The sequence below is a fragment of the Leopardus geoffroyi genome, chromosome C1 (assembly GCF_018350155.1).
Source record: "Leopardus geoffroyi isolate Oge1 chromosome C1, O.geoffroyi_Oge1_pat1.0, whole genome shotgun sequence".
Classification (NCBI taxonomy): Eukaryota; Metazoa; Chordata; class Mammalia; order Carnivora; family Felidae; genus Leopardus; species Leopardus geoffroyi.
The window spans coordinates 103,352,206-103,366,140 of NC_059328.1; the positions used below are offsets into that span (position 1 = coordinate 103,352,206).

At 42.6% G+C, this 13,935-nt stretch overlaps 1 protein-coding gene across 4 annotated transcripts in view; it reads left to right on the top strand.

The window, feature by feature from the left end:
- Nucleotides 1–13,935, top strand: part of CHD1L (chromodomain helicase DNA binding protein 1 like) — a 60,462-nt gene that overhangs the window by 26,385 nt on the left and 20,142 nt on the right. For all 4 annotated transcript variants that reach the window (XR_006712708.1, XM_045478877.1, XM_045478879.1 and 1 more), the window contains 8 exons: nucleotides 43–198; nucleotides 927–1,019; nucleotides 2,361–2,457; nucleotides 4,441–4,514; nucleotides 6,660–6,770; nucleotides 9,483–9,597; nucleotides 10,225–10,378; nucleotides 12,557–12,722. Coding sequence is in view for 3 of the 4 variants with exons in the window: in XM_045478877.1 (XP_045334833.1) it covers nucleotides 43–198; nucleotides 927–1,019; nucleotides 2,361–2,457; nucleotides 4,441–4,514; nucleotides 6,660–6,770; nucleotides 9,483–9,597; nucleotides 10,225–10,378; nucleotides 12,557–12,722 (966 nt within the window). In the remaining variant the exon portion in view is untranslated. The remainder of the gene's footprint in view (nucleotides 1–42; nucleotides 199–926; nucleotides 1,020–2,360; nucleotides 2,458–4,440; nucleotides 4,515–6,659; nucleotides 6,771–9,482; nucleotides 9,598–10,224; nucleotides 10,379–12,556; nucleotides 12,723–13,935) is intronic.

The following is a 13,935-nucleotide window of genomic DNA, read 5'->3' on the forward strand; positions in this document are numbered from 1 at the left end:
TGTCCTACACTTCTTGTGTTGTTGGTTTCTTTCCTTACACAGCAAATGAACTACACAAGCTCTTGCAGCCATTTCTGCTGAGGCGAGTGAAAGCCGAGGTAGCTACAGAGCTTCCCAAGAAGACAGAGGTGGTGATATACCATGGCCTGTCAGCATTGCAGAAAAAATACTACAAGGCCATTCTGATGAAAGACTTAGGTAATCAGAGGGCACTTGACTGCTTAGAAACTCAGGATGTGATTTTCATGGAGGGGAATATTTTATTATCACGCATGCTTCCTATAGCAATATGGGATGGGATTTTGTATTCTGAATATCGTTCAGTCAGCTGCAGTGAAACTGTGTGGGGTATCTTTACTATAACGCAGACTTTACTGGTTGTTGCACTGGTGAAATTTCCTTTTCTTCCCCCATCCAATTGTCCATACTGTGTAGCAGTTAGTTAAGCAAACATTCTAGGTATACCAGTCACACTTTTCATCTTTCCACCCTGTCACATATTTAACATTTGCACACCTTTTTTGTTGAATAAGATTCACTGGGAGGAGTTGGGAGTGGAAACGGAGTCTGTCGCTTTGCATTTTTTTTAGAGAGAGCATGCATGCATTGGGGAGAGGGACAGAGGGGGAGGGAGAGAAAATCTTAAGCATGCCCCATGGTCAGCGTAGAGCCCAATGTAGGCTTGATCCCATGACCCTGGGATCATGACATGAGCTGAAATCAAGAGTTGGATATTCAACTGACTGAGCCACTCAGGTGCCCCAATATGCTGCTAATTCTTAATGCAATTCGGTGAAATTTAGGAGGTTATTATAGGTTTGAGAGATATATACTGAAATAAATAAGGTTATTTATGGAAACGTAGAGTTTTTGAGTTTTTTTGTTTTTGTTCAAAAGTCCATTTCTCCCTGTGTCTCTGTTTACAGCTGCATTTGAAAATGAAACAGCAAAGAAAGTTAAACTTCAGAATGTCTTGTCCCAGCTTCGGAAGTGTGTGGATCACCCGTATTTGTTTGATGGTGAGACAGTGCCCTTTTTTCTCACATTGCTTTTCATGAATATTTCTGTGGCCAACATCATAGCAAAATTCTTGAAAAGAATTGCCCATATTTACTGTCTAGTGTTCTCCCCATTTTCTTTCTAATTTTTCTATGTTGGTGTAATTTAGTATACTGTTCATATTCAACTTTCTTCATTTGTCCCCTTAATGTCTTCCCCATGGCTTTGATTTTTCTTTTCAAATTCAAGATCCAGCCACAGATCCTGAATTATATTTGGCTGTCTCCTTTGCTTTTTTTTTTTTTTTTTTTTTTTTTTTTGCCTTTTTTGGTCTTTCATAAAATTTCAGTTTTGAAGAATCAAGGCCAGTTGTTTTATGGGTTGTCTCATCTGGATTTAAGGATCATGTCTTCGTGTTTAGATGTCCCGTTGTCTTAAACCCACTCCATGGCCAGTCTTTCATCATCACCATTGAACTTTGCAAGTTTACCAGTGATACCTTCAATGGTTGTCCATTCGCATTTTAATTAACCTCTTAAAACCTTTGACACAGTTGATCACTTCCTTCTTGAAACACTTTCTTCCTTTGGCTTTTGGAATGCTTTCTATTACTTCTCCATTTGCTTGTATCCACTCCTTCTCAGCCTCCTTTGCTGCTTTCCCTGTACCTTAGAGATGTCTGCAAATTTCCCTCTAAATGCTGTTTTAGCTACACACCGCACATCTCAATATGTAGTATTTTCATTTTCATTCAGAGTAGGGCTTTTTTGAGTCATTCTGACAGGTAGCCTTTGGGACGCTTCCAGGACTTTTGCGGCCTTGGGAGCACTAGAATGGGTAGGACCAATGTGGAGGGTTTGCTGCAGTTCTTTTAAGGGAGTGTTTGCCAGGTAGTACTATGAATTGCAGAGTCTTAATCAGGTGCGTTTCAGAATCTTTTTTTAAGGCAGGGGGGCATTGGGAACTTGTAGATTTTGAAAGAAACCCTCTAGGTTATTCTGACTGCCATCGCCCAGCTTGAGAATTACTAGTTTATACATCTAAGCTGTATTTCTTGATTTTTTTTCTCAAGCGACAGTCTCAAATTTTCAATTCTCTGGACTTTAGCATGTCCCTGTGCCTCCTTTTCCTAAAGAGTGGGCTTGTTCCTTGAATGGACATTTTTTGTCACATTGGGGGTATTGGCTCTGTGACTGATGGTAAGCAGCACTGAGATTATCATGCAAACACATAATTATAAAATGCCTCAAAGAGAGATGAGACTTGGGCCCATTATCAGAAGGAGCTTGGCCTCTTGCTGTAGCCTTGCCTTTGGCTTCTCTACTCAAGGAGTCTGCCCTGACTGGGGGCACATTTTTCAGGTGTGGAACCAGAGCCTTTTGAAATTGGAGACCACCTGATTGAGGCCAGTGGGAAACTTCATCTGCTGGATAAGCTCCTGGCATTCCTGTATTCCAGGTAGGTGGTTGGTTTACATTTTCTGCTCTGAGCTGGTGATTTTTATTTTTTTATTTTTTTAAAAAAAATTTTTTTTTTTCAACGTTTATTTTTATTTTTGGGACAGAGAGAGACAGAGCATGAACGGGGGAGGGGCAGAGAGAGAGGGAGACACAGAATCGGAAACAGGCTCCAGGCTCTGAGCCATCAGCCCAGAGCCCGACGCGGGGCTCGAACTCACGGACCGCGAGATCGTGACCTGGCTGAAGTCGGACGCTTAACCGACTGCGCCACCCAGGCGCCCCTGAGCTGGTGATTTTTAAAACCAGAATAATGAACAACTCATTGATTTCTTGAGACTAATTCCAGTTTTCCTTTTTTTTAAGACCCCGATTCTGGTTCCATCTTCTTGCCAACTACACCCACAGCCATCCCCATCCCACCCCATCCCCTCCATAATCATCCTTCCTTTTCCTGAATTCCTATAGCACCTAGGATCCTAATCTAGCGCTTGGCAATGCACTGCCTTAATCTGTTGTCTGGTTAATTGGTATTAATCTTATCACTCCAGCTATATTGTTTAGTTCCACAAAGAGATAACATCAAGCATTTCTTTTTTAATTACTTGCTGGTACCTTGCATTAATTGGCACCTAATGAAGGCTTAGTAAATCTTCACTTTGGTTAGCCTGTGGCATTTGGTTCAGGGCGAACTTGGGGGATTCTTTCCCAGAGACGTGAATTGGGTAGCAGAAGACTAAGTCACTTCTGGAGCCTTAAAATGTTCAGCTAAGTGTTCAGTAGGCTGGTGGCCAGCCTCTACCTGATCCTTCTGGTCTCCAGTAGGACAGAGGAGTCTAGAAAAAGCCTAGCTTCCCAAGGGTTTCTAAGTTGTCCCTATGGGACAACTGCCCCAAGTGGGCCTGAACTAACCTCAAAACCTCAGATTTGGCGAAATCACCCAACGTTAGGAATGTGCAAATCAAATAATTGCATGTCTTACTGTATTTTATTGGCTGTGATATATCTACTATAAGTGTGTTTGAGGTAGAGGAGGACCCATAAACATCTTCTATCCAACCTTTTCATTTCACAGGTGATAAAACAGGCCCAGAGTGGTCATGACTTGTCTAAAGTCACACAGCCAGCAAATGACAGAGATGGGATTAGAATTGAGGCCCTTGGCTTCAGGTTCAATGTCCTTTCCAATTATTTGGGGCTAGAGTCTTGAAAGGGTTCTTCATAATTGCTCCTTTGTATGCATCGCAAGCTCAGATTAAATTAGTTTTCCTAATGAGACTCTTGTTTTGATAGTGCCGTATTTCTTTATGAAAACTTAAATAATACCTGATAACATAGGACTGTAGGCTCATCTTCATTCTTGACTTAATTCATTTTTCCTTTTCTTTTCCTCTCTTCTCCCTGTACATAAATAAGTTTTTTTAATGTATTGTAGGGGATATGAGATGCCACCTGCCCCTTGCTTCTCTAAAGTGATACTTTGCAGACTTTTCAACTAATATAGCTGGAAATGAGAGGCTAGTGATTTTATACTCCCTAAGTAGAGAATGGCTATGGATGGCTGACCCCAAGTTCTTTGGGGTTTCTGATTTGGGCTTTTGTGCATTTGAATTTTGCATTTTATTCTTCCTATATCTTTCTTTATTTTTCTGTTAAAAAGAAAGCGTATTTTTCTTTCCATTAGTAAATTGACATTCTAGAAAGAGGTTTCTTGGTTATACTAGGACTTTCTATAGCCTCTAGTGCATTGACATTTGCTCCTGGGAATATCCCCACTCCAGTTTGAGAACTTGTGCTCTGCAGGATATGACTACATGTGGAGCTATTTATGTGGAACATTTAGCATGTCTGAGGAAGTCTCTGTAAATGATTATGATATTTATATTTCCCCTTTGGTAATTGTATTCTTTGGTAGGTTTCACCTGAGGGAAACTCACCTTAAATACCTAGAGTTGGCAGCCTTTCCTTTTCTCTTTCTTGCCAGGGGCCATCGAGTTTTACTTTTCTCCCAAATGACCCAGATGTTGGATATTCTCCAAGACTACATGGACTACAGAGGTGACATCCCTTGGCCATTACGTTGCTTAAGCCTTTTTAGCAGTCCATCAGGTCCATGAAGAGTAATCTGGGGTGTGGGGATATTACAGAGGAAAGTAGTGAAAGACCATTAGCCTGAACCAAAGGAAGATTGAAAGTAAGGAGAGAGGTGTGTCACACAAGGATTGACAGCTGGGTAGAGACACATGGGCAGAAATAAACACACACATTCCCACTGGCGATGTGATTTAAAATTATGGGTACTGGAAGAAATGTGAGTTGCAGAAATGTTGAGTGATTTGAAAATGCTTGCTAAAAAAGAACTTTCAGTGTCTGGTAACATTCAACTCAACATTTGAGCATTTGTTCAGGAGCAGTAGAGAAGATGAAATTATAGAGATCCCACATATCAGCTAAGCGAAAGGAATTTTTTTTTTCTGTATAAACAATAGGGAATTGTTGCGACCAGCGCAACAAACACCGAGATCAGGGTCCTGAGGGTAGGGGAATGTAAGAAAGAAAAGAGAAGCCAGTTTGGGAACAGGAGGGTCCCCTGGGCTGATGGCCCAAGTGACGGCTTTATTGTTGCTGTACACAATCTTTTATATCAAGACTCTTATGGGTCAGGCCATTCTAAGAATAAACAGGTTTCGCATGATCGCTGCCAGCCAAAACATTTAGTTTCGTGTATATTGTGAACTTTCTAAACGGGTCACGGCAAGGTCCTGTTGATAAATTGCTAGCAAAACACAGTTCCCATGTTTGTTTCTATTTGACCCGGGGTAGAAAGGGGGGTAACATTACTGCCAACACCCACAGACCACAGGCTTCAGGAATTAGCTTTCTCAGCCTTGACTAGGCTTTCGTATGCCTTTGCAAGTGGGGGAATGGGAGGGGGAACCACCGGGTTGGCTGAGTCAACAGGGAGCCGTTGCTCAACCCGGTCTCAGCCTGGCACCGGGGTCCGGCCTCCCACAGGGAATGTAAGTTATTACCTGGGTATCCTGTTTAATATATAATAAAATTATTGTGGAGGGCTTCTGGATGACTTAGTTAAGTGTCTGGCTCTTGATCTTGACTTAGGTCATTATCTCACAGTTTGTGCATTCAAGCCCTGTGTCAGACTCTGCACTGATAGAGCCTGCTTGGGATTCTCTCTCTTCCTCTCTCTCTGCCCCTCCCCCACTTGCATGCTCGTGCTCACTCCAGCAGGATAAATAAACTTTGAAAGAAATGTATGTGGGATGATGGGAAAAGGCTGTAACATTGATTGTTCATGAGATCAGTGGTGAAGGAGTATCAGCTCCAGACCGTACAAATTTAAAACATGAATTCAGAGTAGGTCTCTCAGAGCCACTTGATGCCCTCCAAGTACTGTAGTATACCTGGTCCATTGGACACTTGTCAGGAAATGCCATAGGCATGTTGAGGAATCTCTAGATTCACAAACAGCGCTTGAGAGTAGGATTCCCCTTCTTGACGGGGTTCTGTGGTGATGGGTGGAGAATCTGTAGCTTCATTGAAGGGAAGCTGCTGGGCCATTGGGCAGGCTCACTGACCAACTCCCAAGTGTTTGTCTTACTGCTTGCATAAGTTAAGAACTCTGTCGAGGCACAATTGGAAACTGCCATGCAGCATGGTTCACAGTGTGCTTCAGGGTTGGTTGGGATAGTCAGAATTGACTGTTAACTCCACGACTGTCAGATACATCAACTGCATGTATTTCAAAAACCCAGAGAGCTATGTTATGTTGAGTTCTTTTGTTTTTAAATGTTTTATTATTTATTTTTGAGAGAGAGACAGAGCATGAGCAGGAGAGGGGCAGAGAAAGAGCGAGACACAGAATTCGAAGCAGGCTCCAGGCTCTGAGCTGGCAGCACAGAGCCCACGGAGGGGCTCAAACTCACCGACTGTGAGATCATGACCTGAGCCAAAGTCAGATGCTTAACCGACTGAGCCATCCAGGCACCCCTATGTTGAATTCTTTTGTAAAACAATGAAATGTCTCCTAAATTTAGATTTTTCCCATGGGATTTGCTTGAAGTAGAGGTATACCTGTATACAGAAAGGGATAAAATTAACATTTGCTTCTGAGCTGACAATGTTTTATTCCCCAAAGAATATGTGAGAAGGGTTTATATTTCTGTTTTCTTTTTCTCTGTGAAGGGTACAGCTATGAGCGCGTGGATGGTTCTGTGAGAGGAGAAGAGAGACACCTGGCCATTAAGAACTTTGGACAGCAGCCTATTTTTATTTTTCTCCTGAGTACCAGGGCAGGTAGGCCATATAACCATTGACAAAAGCAGACAAATAAGGGGAGATATAGTACTTTTACATCCTGGCCATTAGCATGTTTTTCCTTAATTCTCTGAAAGGTGAGGTCATTAAGGAGGAGCGTAAAACAGGGGAATTGAGGGATTTGTTGTAAGTGTATTGAAGTACTGGGCTCCTAGCATGGGGTTCTTTCCTGTCCAAGTTTTCTAAGCTGCCAAGTAAGGCTGAAACCAGGGGTTGTTGGAAAGTAATTTTAACCTGCTTTGACCACTGAGCTTGGTTGTCCTGTAAGATGTCTGTAATTCACATTCAGTAGAGACTGCTCTCCTTCCCAGCTATGAATTTGGAAAGTGAGATAACAACCTGTCTGCTAGTTATCCCTCCTCCTTACGTAGTCTGGAATAGTGCTGTCAAAGCTTAATCAAGTCTAGCTTTTTAAAAAGTTGTGATCCTAATGAAATTGCCACCTCTTTGGAATTATTTTTAATGTGACTTAAGTCATAAATATTTTATATGACATTTGTAGTGCTTTTATATACTCTTCAGTTGTTTGAAATCTGTTCTTGGAGATGAAATTATTCTTATGTCATGGAGCAAGCAGACCTTAGTGTTGAACTTCTAGAATCTTAGTTTCATTATCTTAGTTTTTGTAGACCTGAATCTTAATGGAATGGATGCAAGAACATTAGAGGGATGTGTGTCCTCTATTAAAGAGAGATCCACATCTTTCTAAAGAGAGAGTTCTATCTTAAAAAGTATTTAAGTGTCTAGTACGGTGAGGGTGCATAAAAGACGTGTTAAATAGAATCCCTGACCATAAGGAGATTTTCTCACCTGTGTGTGTCTCATCTCTGTATTACAAAGGTATCTGATTCGTTTGGCTTCACTCGCTTCCAGTGTCATAGACTGCACCCCGCATCAGCCATTTATTCATGTCCTCAGTTGTCTCTGGGGTGGTCTTAGGAGAAGCTGGAAGGATCAGGGCAAATGCATCTTCAGTGTTGGGAAAAACAGCTCTCCTTCTGCTTTAATGATTTTGTCATCTTCATATTCCGAGAGTGGCATCATGTTTGAAGGTCTAAAATTAGGAAGAAAGAGTAAGCTCCTTGAAATACTAGAATCAGTCAAAACAGAGTAATCTTTTAAGAACGGAAGCAATCCTGGACATGAGCCTTTTCCAAACAATGATGATCACATTTGCTATCACTTTTTAGCTGTAAATTTAGCTGTAAATTAGCAGGGTTATTTATTTAACAGGTTTCCCTCCAACTTTCAAATAGTTCTGTGATTGAATCATGTTGCCACCGGGTGGCAGTGGTAGCTTGTGAGATGTTCCAAACAAGAATGGAGAATAGCTTATTTGTAAAGCATCACCCCTTAATTTCATGAGGAAGCGCTGAACTCAGATGTTAACCCAAGAAGAAGAAAACTTGTATGGCTCACGCTGTGATGAAATAAGTGCCAGGGAGATTCTCTGGCGTAGTGGGTGAAAGTGAAGGCTCTGGAGCCAGACTGTGTGGGACTGACTCCTGCCTCTCTCACTTCCTGGCTGTGTGATCTCTGCTGAGTCCCTGGACTTCTTTGCTCTTCTGTCTATAAAATGAGGGTAATAATAGTAAACTACTCATAGGGGTGTTGTGAGGATTGAAGAAGTCAGTATGCATAAAGCGCTTAGAACATTGCTTGGCACGTAGTAAGCACAGCGCAAACGTAGCTGGCATTATTATAAGGTCTAATTTAGCATCTCTCAGTAATCAGTCTTTATTATGTCTTTATTCCAGCTTTAATTTTATATGAAGGCTTTAATTAGAATGTTCCTGCCTGACTTGTCTTGAGAGCCAGCTTACAGTTGGTAGCCCATCTCAAAAGTTAGTCCTTAATTCAAGCTGTTGGAACAAGCCCTTTCAGGCTTGCTTGTCTCCGCAATGAGCTGTAACGACCCTGGCAAGAGGGAGTCCCTCTTGTACTTGTTTCCACATTAATCAAAGACAAAGCTGTAATTTGCTTTCATGGTTCTCTTAATTAATTCTCATCATCCAAGAAGCCTCCTCAGCCCTTTTCCTACAATGCTGAAGAAAGATCAGAAAGTTGTCCCATGGAGTGTTCTTATCCTGTGACTGGTTTTGTTACCCACTCTTTGATTAATGTGGAAACAAATACAGAAAAGACTTTCTAAAGTTTTCTCCAGTCAGAGGGAGGTAGTTTCCTGCTCTGCTGAGGAGTGTAATAAATAAATGTCATCCCCTGCTCTCATAAGCTTGCATCAGGGATCTTGCTACCTTAGCTATAACCTACAGTGGATATTAACTCCTCTCTTAGCAGTGTCCACAGCAGAAGACCCCTTGCATATTTAAAACTGTTTTCTTTTGAAAGAGTGTGTGTCCTCTTTCACAGACTATTCTAAACAGACCAAGATTTTTAAACGGAAGAGATGTAAATTGGCTTCCTGGGACTAACTTCAGTATGCACTTTTACTGTTTGCCCCTGCTCCCCTCATTCTGTTACTTTCAATAGTTAAGTTTTCCCAAGTCAGGCAATAGGCAGCAGTGTTAACCACTGCAAGGTCCTGGAGTTAGGGATGGGTGTTAGTTTGAAAGGTGAGGCCAATTGTTTTGTCTGATCTTAATTTACCATTAGTCCCCGTAGCCTTGCACCTTTATGGTCTAGCCCGTAGCCAGCTTGCTGCTGATCACATTCCTTTTGCATTGTTTTCAGGTGGAGTGGGCATGAACTTAACAGCTGCAGATACTGTTATTTTTGTTGACAGTGATTTCAATCCGCAGAACGACTTACAGGCAGCTGCCAGAGCTCACCGGATCGGCCAGAACAAGTGAGAGATTTCAGCATCAGTGTTTTTCCACATCCCTGGCTCCTCAGCGGTTCTCGGTTGGGGAGGGAGGTGAACGACCTGGTGGGCCCGGTGACATCCCAGACTGGAGGGTGAGAGAACACTGGGTTTTAGCCCAGCTTTGCTGCTGACTCATTGAAGACTGCTGGCCAGCACACATTCTTCTTGCACACGTGATTTGTTAAAAACCACAGTCAAGCCATGAAATAGAAGCCATGAACTTCTAAAGACGAGAAGGAACCTTTAGAAGTTATTTAACTCTTTTTTACCTGAGTTAAGGTCTGATTCAGTTTAAAAATGAAGTTCTGGCGTTGTAGAGTTAGGCTACAAAGATCATGGAGATCTGCCTGAGGTTTTCCTTCACTGTTCCCATCAGGAACCTCAGTTATGGCCCCTCCTCATCCCTTGACTCTCTTGGAAATCTTCAGTGAGTACCTCTGGGAGGCCAGATCTCTCTAACAGATGCTCATGTCCACAGTATAGTCTCCCTTTAGCTGTACCCTGAGCATGGCATTTGGGGTTTGTTTCCCTTTAGGTGTATTGACCTTGGACGCTGTGTTCATCTGTGCAGACCCTCACGGCACACTTGTCTCCTTTGACCCTGCACAGGTCTGTTAAAGTTATTCGGCTGATCAGCCGAGACACTGTGGAGGAAATAGTCTGTAGGAAAGCGGCCTCCAAACTCCAGCTCACCAGCACAGTCATGGAGGGAGGCCATTTTACTTTGGGGGCCCGGAAACCTGCAGCCGATGCTGACCTCCAGGTATAAGATCTTATTCTTCCTTTAAGAATGTGTCCTGTTGTCAGTATTTTCTTGTGGGTGAGAAAGCAGATGCAAAGAACTAGCTTTAAAACCCATTGTCCCCAGCTACACATTTGTTCCCAGGTCTGTTCCACACGTACCTGCCATACTGTCTACTGCATGCAAGCAAGGAGCTAAAAATGATTGTGATGAATAAAGGTAGCAGAATATGGAGTGACAGGGATGGGTTTTAGATCCCCTGACTTGGATTCACATCCAAGCCTTGACACTTACTGGCTGTGTGGCTTTGAGCAGGTAGCTTGACCTCTCAGATCTACTTCTATTTGCATTTTCAAAAAATGAGAATATTGCAAGTTACCTCAGAGGAGTGTTAAAAAAAAAATTAGATAAAATAGAGAACTCGGCATAATAAATGATGGTTAGGGTCGCCTGGGTGGCGTAGTCGGTTAAGCATCCGACTTCAGCCAGGTCATGATCTTGCGGTCCGTGAGTTTGAGCCCCGTGTCGGGCTCTGGGCTGATGGCTCAGAGCCTGGAGCCTGTTTCTGATTCTGTGTCTCCCTCTCTCTCTGCCCCTCCCCCGTTCATGCTCTGTCTCTCTCTGTCCCAAAAAAAATAAATAAAAACGTGGAAAAAAAAATTAAAAAAAAAAAAAAATGATGGTTAGTCTCATACCTTGTCTTAACCCCAGAGCTTTTGATCCGTGAGTGATCTTCATAGTCAGAGGATGGTAAATGAGATCAGGAATTCAGAATTGTTCCATAGGAAAAAATGGATGAAAGATGAGAGTTAATTGCTTGAGGAAGGGAATATTGGATAGGAAACAAATGCTGACTTACAGATTTTCTCTTCTGGAATGGGGCTTCGAGTTACTCTACAGCAGCCCCTGGGTTAAAATTAGAACTCATGATATATCCTAGATTCTTCCATTTTGCCCAAAGGGATCATATTCACTGAAACAGTTGGAGAGACGCACTTCCGATAGTACTTAGCACAAAGTAAGCATTCAGTAAATGTTCACTGCATCTGTCTCACTGTAGAATAATGAAACTGCTTTCCCTCTTTCAGGACTTCAGAACTCTATACATTTTAGATTTAATAAACCACAACCACATCTTTTATTACTAGGTTCTTTGTATTTTAAAATAACGAAGAAACTGCTTTCATCTGAGACCAGGTCACTGGGTTGTTACCTTCGTTTTTGGCAACCAAAGAGATAACTAGTAGAGTCTGAATGAGGAAGAGAGAAATCAGACATTAGAACCAGAATGTAACCTTCTGGTTTCCTGGAGCTGAGCAAGAATCCCAACAGAGCCCTGTCAAACAGCCAGTGTTGGGAACAGTTTACATTCCTACCAGTATTTGGCCTAATATTTACTAGGCCATCTAGAGATAACTGACCCAGTCTAAAAGGATAAGATACGAACTAGAAGTCAAGATGTGAATCTACGTTGATTTGGAATCTAAGAGTTAGTGCTTAAGGAGGTGCAAAGTTGGAAGTAGGTATTTAAAGCCAGGGAAGTGATCTGAACTGTTTGGATGGTTCTTGTGACCCTAGGGAATGGGTAGGCTCAATAGGTACCTTTGAGATAAGGGAAAAGAGGCAGGATAATGCAGTTGTCAGAGGAGCATTGAGGAAGATTAGAATTGAGAAATGGCCTTCAGGGCTAGCCATCAGTTGTTACTGGTCTTCGTGAAGGTGAGTCGCATGGAGCGCTGTGGTAGGAAACCAGATTGCCAGAGGAGAGGAGTCAGTTGATGGTGGAGGGAAGGTACCCAGTGTAGCCTTCTTCCAGGTTTGTCAGTGGGAGAGAAGCTCACTGGGCCTCTGACTTCACGCGTGGCTGCTGGAAGTGCCTGTAGCCTGTGAGAAAGACTCCTGAGAAGTGCCATAGATAACGCAGGATATTACTGTTCTTGAGAAAAAAAGAGGCTAATTTTTTTTTGTCCTCAAGAGTTGTCAGAGTCATCGTCACTGATCAGTATTTATCACCCTTCTGCTTGGCCATCATCCAACCACTAAACGGCCCTGTTGGTATCATCATCGTGGGGAGAGTAGAACAGCCGGCCAGCAGGGAAGGAGCCTGCCCTGTGTCAGCAAGCCATTTAGCAAAACACGGACGTCCCAATGCCTGTTTTCATGAGAACCAACTGGACTTTTTCATTTTCTCCATTCAAGTTGAGTGAGATACTCAAATTTGGTTTGGATAAACTGCTGTCATCTGAGGGGAGCACCGTGGATGAGATAGACCTGGAGACGATCCTGGGAGAAACAAAAAACGGCCAGTGGATCTCTGACACCTTGCCTACAGCAGAAGAAGGAATCCAGGAGCAGGAGGAAGGCAGTAAGTGGGGGGTGAAAGTAGAGCAAATGGCACAGCTGCCTGATTTAGACGTGAGTGAGATAGGTCGCCGTAGAAAGTCCTGGAGAGTGCTCCCTGGGGCATCTTTTCCTACCCAGCCCTATTCTCATTGTGGGCACACTGTCGAAGTCTTCCTTGGTCTAAGAACTCTTCCTAGACTGACTAGCAATTGCCTGTTCCCTTGTAGCTGAACTTTGAACCCACTCAATGATATTAATGCTCGTGGTAGTCTCTCAAGGATTTTAATTTGTACTTTCTCCTGCCTTCATTGCAAGCATCTTCTCTTTTATTAATAAATCCCACTGTCCTTATTATGGTTGCCCTCTCATAGTGAGTCCTCTTCTGAATAGTAGAATGATTTGGTTTTTACATGGTCGTTAATACTGGTTGAGCATTTATTCTGTGCTCAATCAGAAGTGTGTACCGTGTCCTGTGCTTAATACCTGTATTTTCCTTTAATCTTCACCATACTTTAAGGTGTGGGTACTGCTATTTTTTTACTGAAACAGTACATGTAAATCATGAGATAATTTTTGTCTTTCCTGAATTTGGTCAACATTTGTCTTTTTTGTCCATTTCGGTTCTGAGTATTTGAAATTCTGACTTGAAGCGTTTTTTCACATAGGAGCTTTGTAAAGATATTCCCCGCTGTCTTACAGTCATTTTTGTCTTGTACCAGTGGCAGCAAGAATTCAGTGTGGACGGGGTTGAGGTTTGAGGGTCTTACTCTAGACTTAATTCAAGAATACCTTAATTCAAGAGAGCTGTAGTTTCTTTACTAGATGATGCCTCCCTTTTTGGTAGGGAGCCAGATTGGCAGGGACTTTGGTAGGGACTTCTGGTTTTGTGATTCTCTTGTTTCTGTAGGATCCCCGCTTTTCATCACTTGCTTCCTTTCTTTGCCATAGAACTGCCAGGGGATGTCTCTCTCTCCCCTAGAAGCAGTGCCTTCCCAGATTGCTGACTGCATGCACTTTCTAGTCCCTTCCTTTCAGTTTCTTGGTCGCCAGTGCTCTGACCTGAGTCTGAGACGTGTTCTTACTGTTTTTCTATTTAGGTTGTGGCACTGTGTTCAGGGGGCTGTGTCTGACACTGCCTGTCTTCTGCGTCACTCTCAAGTCTGGTGTGGGCTCTGGAACTGGCTCCATTGGCGTTTGAATGTTCATTTCTCTACTTATCTGCAGATTGAAGTTTG